At 42.2% G+C, this 13075-nt stretch overlaps 1 protein-coding gene across 2 annotated transcripts in view; it reads right to left on the bottom strand.

The window, feature by feature from the left end:
- Nucleotides 1–13075, bottom strand: part of LOC139394588 (nuclear factor of activated T-cells, cytoplasmic 1-like) — a 76490-nt gene that overhangs the window by 27189 nt on the left and 36226 nt on the right. For both annotated transcript variants that reach the window (XM_071142701.1, XM_071142696.1), the window contains exon 8: nt 11515–11647. In XM_071142701.1, coding sequence (XP_070998802.1) covers nt 11515–11647 — 133 coding nt within the window. The remainder of the gene's footprint in view (nt 1–11514; nt 11648–13075) is intronic.

Here is a 13075-nt window from a genome sequence, read left to right as displayed (position 1 = left end):
AAATGTCTTCTGACACTCTATTCAGTCTACAAAATGTCTTCTGACACTATTCTGCCTACAAAATGTCTCCTGACACTCTATTCAGCCTACTAAATGTCTTCTGACACTATTCAGCCTACTAAATGTCTTCGGACACTCTATTCAGTCTTTTAAATGTCTTCTGACACTATTCATTCTACAAAATGTCTTCTGACACTCTATTCAGTCTACAAAATGTCTTCTGACACTATTCTGCCTACAAAATGTCTTCTGACACTCTATTCAGCCTACAAAATGTCTTCTGACACTCTACTCAGTCTACAAAATGTCTTCTGACACTATTCTGCCTACAAAATGTCTTCTGACACTCTATTCAGCCTACAAAATGTCATCTGACACTCTATTCAGTCTACAAAATGTCTTCTGACACTATTCTGCCTACAAAATGTCTTCTGACACTCTATTCAGCCTACTAAATGTCTTCTGACACTCTATTCAGTCTAAAAAATGTATTCTGACACTCTATTCAGCCTACTAAATGTCTTCTGACACTCTATTCAGCCTACTAAATATCTTCTGACACTCTTTTCAGCCTACAAAATGTCTTCGGACACTCTATTCAGTCTTTTAAATGTCTTCTGACACTCTATTCAGTCTACTAAATGTCTTCTGACACTCTATTCAGCCTACTAAATGTCTTCTGACACTCTATTCAGTCTACTAAATGTCTTCTGACACTCTATTCAGCCTACTAAATGTCTTCTGACACTCTATTCAGCCTACTAAACGTCTTCTGACACTCTATTCAGCCTACGAAATGTCTTCGGACACTCTAATCAGTCTTTTAAATGTCTTCTGACACTCTATTTAGTCTACTAAATGTCTTCTGACACTCTATTCAGCCTACTAAATGTCTTCTGACACTCTATTCAGCCTAATAAATGTCTTCTGAAACTCTATTCAGCCTACTAAATGTTTTCTGACACTCTATTCAGTCCACAAAATGTCTTATGACACTCTATTCACCCTACTAAATGTCTTATGACACTCTATTCAGCCTACTAAATGTCTTCTGACACTCTATTCAGCCTACTAAATGTCTTCTGACACTCTTTTCAGCCTACAAAATGTCTTCTGACACTCTATTCAGCCTACTAAATGTCTTCGGACACTCTATTCAGCCTACTAAATGTCTTCTAACACTATTCAGCCTACAAAATGTCTTCTGACACTCTATTCAGCCTACAAAATGCATTCTGACACTCTATTCAGCCTACAAATTGGCCATCATAAATGTATTTCTTATGATAGTTACTTTTTACTAACAAAGTAAGAATAAATAAATCCTGATGAAGGTGTAATAATACTAATAACCTTTGTCTGAATAAATGAGTGTTTTGATCAGATGAAAAACTATTCCTATCGTCGTGTTATGATGTTATTATTGTTGGGACAGGACGTAACTGAGAGATTAACTTTCACACCCCCAGTCTCCTTTGGGGAGAGATGAGCTGGTGTGATTACCCAGTGGGAAGCCTACTCTATTTAGCCAGAAAATGTCTTCTGACACTCTATTCAGCCTACTAAATGTCTTCTGACACACTATTCAGCCTACTAAATGTCTTCTGACACTATTCAGTCTACTAAATGTCTTCTGACACTCTATTCAGCCTACTAAATGTCTTCTGACACTCTATTCAGTCTACTAAATGTCTTCTGACACTCTATTCAGCCTAATAAATGTCTTCTGACACTCTATTCAGCCTACAAAATGTCTTCTGACACTCTTTTCAGCCTACTAAATGTCATCTGACACTTTTCAGAATACAAAATGTCTTCTGACACTCTATTCGGCCTACTAAATGTCTTCTGACACTATTCAGCCTACTAAATGTCTTCTGACACTCTATTCAGCCTACAAAATGTCTTCTGACATTCTATTCAGCCTACTAAATGTCTTCTGACACTCTATTCAGCCTACAAAATGTCTTCTGACACTATTCTGCCTACAAAATGTCTTCTGACACTCTATTCAGCCTACAAAATGTCATCTGACACTCTATTCAGTCTACAAAATGTCTTCTGACACTATTCTGCCTACAAAATGTCTTCTGACACTCTATTCAGCCTACTAAATGTCTTCTGACACTCTATTCAGTCTAAAAAATGTATTCTGACACTCTATTCAGCCTACTAAATGTCTTCTGACACTCTATTCAGCCTACTAAATATCTTCTGACACTCTATTCAGCCTACAAAATGTCTTCGGACACTCTATTCAGTCTTTTAAATGTCTTCTGACACTATTCAGTCTACTAAATGTCTTCTGACACTCTATTCAGCCTACTAAATGTCTTCTGACACTCTATTCAGTCTACTAAATGTCTTCTGACACTCTATTCAGCCTACTAAATGTCTTCTGACACTCTATTCAGCCTACTAAACGTCTTCTGACACTCTATTCAGCCTACGAAATGTCTTCGGACACTCTAATCAGTCTTTTAAATGTCTTCTGACACTCTATTTAGTCTACTAAATGTCTTCTGACACTCTATTCAGCCTACTAAATGTCTTCTGACACTCTATTCAGCCTAATAAATGTCTTCTGAAACTCTATTCAGCCTACTAAATGTTTTCTGACACTCTATTCAGTCCACAAAATGTCTTCGGACACTCTATTCAGCCTACTAAATGTCTTCTAACACTATTCAGCCTACAAAATGTCTTCTGACACTCTATTCAGCCTACAAAATGCATTCTGACACTCTATTCAGCCTACAAATTGGCCATCATAAATGTATTTCTTATGATAGTTACTTTTTACTAACAAAGTAAGAATAAATAAATCCTGATGAAGGTGTAATAATACTAATAACCTTTGTCTGAATAAATGAGTGTTTTGATCAGATGAAAAACTATTCCTATCGTCGTGTTATGATGTTATTATTGTTGGGACAGGACGTAACTGAGAGATTAACTTTCACACCCCCAGTCTCCTTTGGGGAGAGATGAGCTGGTGTGATTACCCAGTGGGAAGCCTACTCTATTTAGCCAGAAAATGTCTTCTGACACTCTATTCAGCCTACTAAATGTCTTCTGACACACTATTCAGCCTACTAAATGTCTTCTGACACTTTTCAGTCTACTAAATGTCTTCTGACACTCTATTCAGCCTACTAAATGTCTTCTGACACTCTATTCAGTCTACTAAATGTCTTCTGACACTCTATTCAGCCTAATAAATGTCTTCTGACACTCTATTCAGCCTACAAAATGTCTTCTGACACTCTTTTCAGCCTACTAAATGTCATCTGACACTTTTCAGAATACAAAATGTCTTCTGACACTCTATTCGGCCTACTAAATGTCTTCTGACACTATTCAGCCTACTAAATGTCTTCGGACACTCTATTCAGTCTTTTAAATGTCTTCTGACACTATTCATTCTACAAAATGTCTTCTGACACTCTATTCAGCCTACAAAATGTCTTCTGACACTCTATTCAGCCTACAAAATGTCTTCTGACATTCTATTCAGCCTACTAAATGTCTTCTGACACTCTATTCAGCCTACAAAATGTCTTCTGACACTCTTTTCAGCCTACTAAATGTCATCTGACACTTTTCAGAATACAAAATGTCTTCTGACACTCTATTCGGCCTACTAAATGTCTTCTGACACTATTCAGCCTACTAAATGTCTTCGGACACTATTCAGTCTTTTAAATGTCTTCTGACACTATTCATTCTACAAAATGTCTTCTGACACTCTATTCAGCCTACAAAATGTCTTCTGACACTCTATTCAGCCTACAAAATGTCTTCTGACACTCTATTCAGCCTACAAAATGTCTTCTGACACTCTATTCAGTCTTTTAAATGTCTTCTGACACTATTCAGAATACAAAATGTCTTCTGACACTATTCAGTCTACTAAATGTCTTCTGACACTCTATTCAGCCTACTAAATGTCTTCTGACACTCTATTCAGTCTACTAAATGTCTTCTGACACTCTATTCAGCCTAATAAATGTCTTCTGACACTCTATTCAGCCTACAAAATGTCTTCTGACACTCTTTTCAGCCTACTAAATGTCATCTGACACTTTTCAGAATACAAAATGTCTTCTGACACTCTATTCGGCCTACTAAATGTCTTCTGACACTATTCAGCCTACTAAATGTCTTCGGACACTCTATTCAGTCTTTTAAATGTCTTCTGACACTATTCATTCTACAAAATGTCTTCTGACACTCTATTCAGCCTACAAAATGTCTTCTGACACTCTATTCAGCATACAAAATGTCTTCTGACACTCTATTCAGCCTACTAAATGTCTTCTGACACTCTATTCAGCCTACTAAATGTCTTCTGACACTCTATTCAGCCTACAAAATGTCTTCTGACACTCTTTTCAGCCTACTAAATGTCATCTGACACTTTTCAGAATACAAAATGTCTTCTGACACTCTATTCGGCCTACTAAATGTCTTCTGACACTATTCAGCCTACTAAATGTCTTCGGACACTCTATTCAGTCTTTTAAATGTCTTCTGACACTATTCATTCTACAAAATGTCTTCTGACACTCTATTCAGCCTACAAAATGTCTTCTGACACTCTATTCAGCCTACAAAATGTCTTCTGACACTCTATTCAGCCTACAAAATGTCTTCTGACACTCTATTCAGTCTTTTAAATGTCTTCTGACACTATTCAGAATACAAAATGTCTTCTGACACTCTATTCAGTCTACAAAATGTATTCTGACACTCTATTTCGCCTACTAAATGTATTCTGACACTCTATTCAGCCTAATAAATGTCTTCTGACACTCTATTCAGCCTACTAAATGTCTTCTGACACTCTATTTAGCCTACTACATGTCTTCTGACACTCTTTTCATCCTACAAAATGTCTTCTGACACTCTATTCAGCCTACAAAATGTCTTCTGACACTATTCAGTCTACAAAATGTCTTCTGACACTCTATTCAGCCTACAAAATGTCTTCTGACACTCTATTCAGCCTACAAAATGTCTTCTGACACTCTATTCAGCCTACAAAATGTCTTCTGACACTCTATTCAGCCTACAAATTGGCCATCATAAATGTATTTCTTATGATAGTTACTTTTTACTAACAAAGTAAGAATAAATAAATCCTGATGAAGGTGTAATAATACTAATAACCTTTGTCTGAATAAATGAGTGTTTTGATCAGATGAAAAACTATTCCTATCGTCGTGTTATGATGTTATTATTGTTGGGACAGGACGTAACTGAAAGATTAACTTTCACACCCCCAGTCTCCTTTGGGGAGAGATGAGCTGGTGTGATTACCCAGTGGGAAGCCTACTCTATTCAGCCAGAAAATGTCTTCTGACACTCTATTCAGCCTACTAAATGTCTTCTGAAACTCTATTCAGCCTAATAAATGTCTTCTGACACTCTATTCGGCCTACTAAATGTCTTCGGACACTCTATTCAGCCTACTAAATGTCTTCTGACACTCTTTTCAGCCTACAAAATGTCTTCTGACACTCTATTCAGCCTACTAAATGTCTTCTGACACTCTATTCAGCCTACAAAATGTCTTCTGACACTCTATTCAGTCCACAAAATGTCTTATGACACTATATTCAGCCTACTAAATGTCTTTGACACTCTATTCGGCCTACTAAATGTCTTCTGACACTATTCGGCCTACTAAATGTCTTCTGACACTATTCAGCCTACAAAATGTATTCTGACACTCTATTCAGTCTACACATTGTCTTCTGACACTCTATTCAGCCTACAAATTGGCCATCATAAATGTATTTCTTATGATAGTTACTTTTTACTAACAAAGTAAGAATAAATAAATCCTGATGAAGGTGTAATAATACTAATAACCTTCTGTCTGAATAAATGAGTGTTTTGATCAGATGAAAAACTATTCCTATCGTTGTGTTATGATGTTATTATTGTTGGGACAGGACGTAACTGAGAGATTAACTTTCACGCCCCCAGTCTCCTTTGGGGAGAGATGAGCTGGTGTGATTACCCAGTGGAATCCTATTTACGTCAGTCTTGTCAGAGCCACAGGGCCGGCCCATCTGTCTTAGAGGCTCCCTAGGTAAGGTCTGTGTGTAACGGCGTTCGTCTGTTGAGAGAGGGTCGGACCAAAATGCGGCGTGTAGATTATGATCCATGTTTATTTAAACAGAAACAACACGAATCTAAATACAAACACTACCAAAACAATAAACGTAATGAAAACCGAAACAGCCTATACTTGTGTAAACTAACACAGAACAAGGACATCAGGACACTAAGGACAATCACCCACAAAAAAAACACAGTGAAACCCAGGCTACCTAAATATGGTTCCCAATCAGAGACAATGACTAACACCTGCCTCTGATTGAGAACCATATCAGGCCAGACATAGAAATAGACAAACAAGACATCCAACATAGAATGCCCACCCAGCTCACGTCCTGACCAACACTAAAACAAGGAAAACACACACGAACGATGGTCAGAACGTGACACTGTGTCCTTAGGAAAGTCTCAGGATGACACCACCATACACTTCCTAGGGAATATCATACTGGGCCTTGTAACAGGCTCTCCATAGCCCAGACCTGGGTTCATGCTAGGTCTAGTATTTGTTTTCTGTTTTCTATACTTTAGCTGCATTTGATGAAGCTTGCCTATTGCAATGGAACCAATGGAATAGTCCCAAAAGTGTAAACCCTACATACATAGTAATACATAGAATATTTAGCAATCTGATTTATTCTGTAAATCAAGGACAGCTTCATAGTCTCACTGTCTCCCACTTTCCCTGAGACTCACATGCTCTGTCACACATTCCCCTTCTCCTATCTGCAGAATGAGAGACAGAGAAATCCTTTGAGGAATCCCTCTCTTCTCTCCTCCATCCAGCTCTATTTGTCTCCCCTACTCTAATCGATCATTCCTCAATCTGTCTCCTGACCGATCTCTCTGTCCACTCCTTCCAGCTATCTGTGTGTGTTTCCCTCCAAACACACACGCTGCCCCTTCCCAGTTCCATGGTAGCAGATTCACCCTGTGAGTCCCATCCCCAGCTGGCTTCTATTTCCTCCCAACCTGTGGGTTATGGCCGACAGACAGTTTACGCTCTGCACATGTTTTTCTCCCCATCTCTGGCTGTCTGTGTCTGTCTGCTCGCATTAAAGTGATCTGGCCTCATCGGAGTATTTATTAGGAACTGGTTTCCTCCCAGGGATGGGGGTGAGGGTTCGAGGACGGGTTTGTGGGGTGTTGAGCACAGAGGGCCTAGCCCCGGCAGGTTGTCGTGTGAAGGGAAGAGACAGCCGGGCAACAGGGCTTTCTGGGATGCACTCTGATTCTCATTACGATTGGCTGCTCTGCTCTTAGAGTGGAAGTATGGAGTGGATGCTCTACTGTCTCCATAAAAGAGCTGGTTAGATTGCACTGTGGAAAGACCGTGCCCAATGCATTATAACTAGGGTCCTGAGTTTTCCCTGACCATGTGACCTGACTAGGAAAAACTCCAGGCCCTAGTTTTAGCAGACGACCACCAGGGCCCAGGGTTTTTCCCGGTCAGGTGATATGGTTAGGAAAAAGTATGCTAGCTGTATCTCTGATATTCAGAGTGGCGCAGGTGGTGCTTCATGGTGGTAGTCATCAACTCACTGGTGTTTAATTCACTATGTCCCACTGTGGTTGCAATCTGGCTGACGGCTGGTGTCCTAGTCTACGCATGCCATGTAAATGTGTGTGGCAGTGTGTCTGCGAGTGTTTATGTGTGTGTGTGTGTGTGTGTGTGTGTCTGTGTCTGTCACTGTCCTAACTTGGAAACAAGGAAACGTCTCAGTCTCCAGTTTGGTTAACATGACACATCTTTGGGGAGAAGTTCACGGTGTGCGGTTCGTGAAGTTCTCGTGTACGTGTCTCTCTTGTTTCTTCTGAACATCCCCCTCTCTCTCTCCTCCCTCCCACGTCTCAGACCACAAACCTACGGCCAGGAATCAGTAGCAGCCCCCGCTGGTGTTAACAATAGGAACCCGATCTACAGCAGGAACCTCCAAAAACGGCTTGTGAAATGAAAGGCATTCCGAGAACTGACTTTGGTCGGGCTTTCGTCAGCGCCGGCACTGTCGGCGTTTGTTGTTTTATGTAGTTCCGTGAAACGGTTTCTTATTTAAGGAGAAGAAAAGGACGGCGTGTCACGTCTTCACTCGCGCAAGAATGATTTGGACAAGAGCTCAGAAAAAGAAAAGCAACACTCACACACTAGGATGTAGACAAGGACACTTGTGCTGTATGTTAATCGCAACATCGGCTATGTGGTGATTTATACAAACCAGAACTGCTGCCAACAGCACATTTTAGAGTCTACAAAATCAGAATAACTTCAGAGTGACATATTGCTTAGACTCTTGGATTTTTCTCCTCTCAAATTGTAACTCATGACAATGAACTTTCCGGACAAACTTATTCAGCTTTAGTCATCAAATCCATTGGGCTAACGTGACATTGTGAAGGAAAGTGAGAAGCACAAAGACAATAAAAACAACGTTCATGAGACAATCCGCATTCTGTTGCTTGGCATCGATATGCAACGGCATTATTACCATGCTAATTGCCCATTTGAAAAACTCCCTGTATGAAATTCGGAAGGATATGCCCGTTAACATCTGGAAGATGCAACGGTTCAAATCTGCTACTCCTTTCTTGCTTGTGTAGGACAAAACAGGCCTATGACAGCCTTGCCATTCAACCTGTCAAACCTGGCAAAGACTCAATCGTTTACAATCCTCCAAACTGCATCTGATAATAATATCCGCACTCGCTCTGAGGCGTGACTAAAACGAAGGGGAGATAAGAATCAGATGATGTTTACACGACAGAAACAATGCCTCTCCCGTGAGATATGACTGTCCTATTTATAAGATGGAGACGAAACGATTCAATTACATATTACCTCTTGTTTCCTTACTTGGGCGTTTAGCTACACCGTACATGTTTGAGGTGCCACAGTGGAAGCGTTGGGCTGTCAACAGGTTCAATAGGCCTTTTCACACTCTTGTCTGATTATGTTTTCACATGAATGAGTAGAGAAGCATCACGTGACTCCAGTGGAAAATACAAGTTGTTTTCAATAGCGATTGGTGGACAGCAGTTTGTTTGTTTCATCCTTCACACTTTTTTTTCAAACAAGCAGGGCTATTTTAAGTGGCGGTTTTCCCTTTTTATAGACGAGCACACGCCCGAGCGTGAACGAGATGTTCTTTTTAGAAAGCATAATTGACGACCACGACTGTGTTTAAAGTGGGCAGGAAGCCCCGCTCAGATGGGCGAAGGAGGAAGAGATGAGAACAGCCTCTATGTAACACACACACACACACCACCCCCCTTACCTGGCCACAGTGCTGAGTTGGCTCTCTATCTACGTGTTCAAACACTCTCAAACAGTGAAACCCTCAAAAGCAAACAACCAGGTTTCCCTCTTCTTTGCCATGTTATAATTATCCTCAATGTGACTTAAGAGATCTGTTTGCTTTGATGACAAACTGCATCTGATCTCGGACAGATATAATTAGGGCTTCTCTTTTACCTCGGCACAGTTGAAACAGCTCTGCTTGCATTTACAGAAGACGCCACTTCACCCGGACACGTGCCCATGGACAGGCAGACACGGGTTCAAGCTAGATGAGTGGTAAAACTCAGAGACGTTCAGGGGCTACGGACGGAAATGAGCTCGGTAGCGAAATGCGCCACTATTGCGACTCAGTATTATCTGAGCTATTTATTGTCGCTTGTTGACTATCGTGTTGAATAAATGATATTCAAGCGCTAAAGCCCGAGGAGGTGTGGTATATAGCCAATATACCACGGCTAAGTCTATAATAGCCTTATTGCTATCATAAACTTGTTGCCAATGTAATTAAAACAGCAAAGAAAAAATGGTAAACCACAGCATTCAGACAATCGGCATTCAGGGCTCAACCCACCCAGTTTATAATACATGGATAAATATCAAAATAAGAAATAAGAAGGTCTGGTGAACCACAGCAAGCGGCTTTGACTGTGACTGGAGTGGAGGATTATGTTCCGTCATAAACACTGCCCCTGCTTGTGTGGTCCTCACTGTAATCTAGTTCATTTGGCACCGTAACAGAGAGCACACCCCATTCATCTGTTAATTGGATCATGTTGACTCTCCGTGAAAATGACTTGAAGATGCAAAACGGTCAAAGCGTGATAAGGCTTCTCCTTGTACAGCTTATCTCCTTGTCTGTCTCCCTGGTCCGTATGGGGCTGCCAAATATGGCCAGAGTTTGTCTGTCCTCAACTCCCACCACCGCTCGCTCTGCTAGGGTCAGTCACCCCAAAATGGCCTGTCTCTCCCTCTCTCCTCCCCCCTCCTCACCTCTCCCTTTCTCAGCCTCTTTCTCGCTCACTCTCCCGTTCACCCTCTTGCTCCCGTCAACCGTCTCCAAATAGGGCCCTTTGTTCGTTGTCAAGGTGGTGATGCGGTCTCTCTCTTTCTCAGAGTCCCGTCCAAAGGCCTGAATCATTGCTTCTTATCTCCTCCAAGCTACAATAGCAGCGGGTGATCATTGAAGTGTTTAGAGAGTCTTAAAATCACATTTAAAGCTGAAGGCTGCCTTTCAACACTACTGGACCTGATTCTTAACTTAACATGGGATATAAAGAGAGAGAGACATTTGAAATGTCTTTATTTTTTTGGAACTTATTCTTTATTGTTCATTTCACTTTGTTTATTATCTAGTTCACTTTGCTTCGGCAATGTTAATATGTGTTTTCCATGCCAATAAAGCCCTTCAATTGAATTGAGATAGAGAGAGAGATGCAGCAAGCTGGGAATAATTAACTATGTTGCTTCTAGCTGCATCAATGGATTCCAATCAATATCAATGTGTCTACGCATGAAACTTGGATTTGGCCCAATTTACTCTGAGCCCAGAATGAGAGGTATTTAGTTGGTGATGTAAGACTGTGAAATGACTCCGAATCCCAATAACCTCCTCACATTCCAATGTGTCAAGCCAACTATACATGTGGAGACCAGGGGGCCCGTGAGTGTGTAGTGCAGAACGTGAGCTGTGTGCGATGGATGTACCCATGAGTTGTGTGTGAGGTCGACGTTTCAGGGAATGACTTCTCAAACTTAACGTCAACATTGCCCAGAGGCTCTGTCAGTCAACCCTTAACACATCATCACTGGAGAAGGCAAGCTCGCAACCAAATCAACACAACTCACATCTTCTGCTTCACTTCTGCCCTCGCTCGACGAAGCCTGTGATGCGACCTGTGTCAGGCACTACCGAAGCCACAACAGATTGCGTTTGTTTTCGTGGAGCCAAAATGATTTAGGAGGAAACACTGGAAGGTATAATGCATGAGCATGTCTGACCCCTTTAGAAGTTATCAAGCAAAACTAGTAGGGATAATATAAACCCCCAAACCACATGTAAGCAAGGAGGTGAACCTGAAGGTTTGCGGGGTTACCGTTTGGAGAAAGGTAGGTGAAGCGCTGGTATTGGCTCCTCTTTCTCTTGCCATTGCAGACGTAGAAGTTGACCTGCACTGGGCTGGATATTCTCTGGTTCCTGTAGGGGGGGATCTCAGCCACCAGCGCCGTCTACAACACACAGAAACAGCACAGGATGGATACACGAACGAACCCTCCAGACGCACTGTAGATCATTGCTCACTATATTTGTGTTGTGCGTGGCAGATTTTCAAAAAACACATGCGTTATCTAAACATTCTGAAATCAGACTAATATGGCAGGGTGAAGATTTTAGTTTGAACGTCACTAGCTTAGGCTTGCAACCCCCTCGCAGTGGTCTTCTAAGACACAAACATAACTCCAAGTGTGCGTAAGTGTCAGCTCATTAATTTAGCAGGTATGCTTGTTTCGCTTTCAGGGAACCCTGGAGGAGTGTTCCGAACATGCTTTCTGAGCTGGGTCTTCAGCCCAATCTGGATGGGCTCAGCATGACCCCCAGGGTGTGTACCACGCCCCTGTTTGTGTCTATCTGAAGCCCCGAGGGCCTGGGGTTTGAAGCCTACCTCTGGACTACTACAAGGGGAGAGATGTGGGTCTCTGGCCTTGTTTTCACAGACCCTGATCAGCGCATCGCTCCAGGCCCAGGGCGAGACCGCCGTAATCCTGGACGGACGTGAACTTTGGAGGCTGCAGAGCAGGGGTTGAGGTGCATGACAAAGGCGCCATTGGGACATGACTGAGTGTCTGCCTGCCTAGAGCCTGTCTGTTTCTTTCTCTCTCTCGCTCTCTCTCTCTCTCTCTCTCTCTCTGGGGGCCAGCTCTGACCATATGGTGGAGGAGCAGAACAGGAAGCCATTCCCAGCATATTTTGTGGGGTCTGTCCACATGTCTGTGTGTCTGTTCATAGGCCGGGTCTGCACCAGACTGACGGGGTCAAAGACAGCACAGACACAGGTGCCGATGACCCCCCTCCATCCCCCTCTCCTCCCATCCTCCCACGCAGTGAGCAGCGCGATCCAAACAGGAATAATGAAAACATATGGGTGACCTAACCGTGGCGGGTGGCAGCGGGGGAGAAAAGGCCAGTAACACTGCGGCTTGTTTTGTCGGGAAACACCAAATAAGCACACTGTACGATTTGTCTTTCACCTACCTAACCTAACCCAACCCCTCACTGTAATGTTCCAACATGTGGGACGAGCCTTAACATCACCCAGCCCTTAAGGCCCATTAAGAGAGGCCGAATTCAACACTCCAGATGCAACAAAGCCATTAACCTGAACGTAAAAAACACATGACAACAAAAACACCATTGCAATGCCGCCATATTGAAACACATGTTTCGCGGGCGATGGTTTATTCTCGACCCCTGCAATTGTCAATTACAGCAGTTTGTTTACGGGGGGACAGAGGGGTGGTGAGAGCCAGCTGATGAAAGAGAAGGGAAAGGGAGGGGGGCACGGATGATTTGAAACACATTGCCGTCACACACCCTAATGTGCACCCGAAGACACAGACACACACAGGCAAACACACACTCGCGCAGACCTTACGAGT

Source organism: Oncorhynchus clarkii, chromosome 3 (genome assembly GCF_045791955.1).
Source record: "Oncorhynchus clarkii lewisi isolate Uvic-CL-2024 chromosome 3, UVic_Ocla_1.0, whole genome shotgun sequence".
Lineage (NCBI taxonomy): Eukaryota > Metazoa > Chordata > Actinopteri > Salmoniformes > Salmonidae > Oncorhynchus > Oncorhynchus clarkii.
This window is presented reverse-complemented; position numbering and strand designations above follow the sequence as displayed.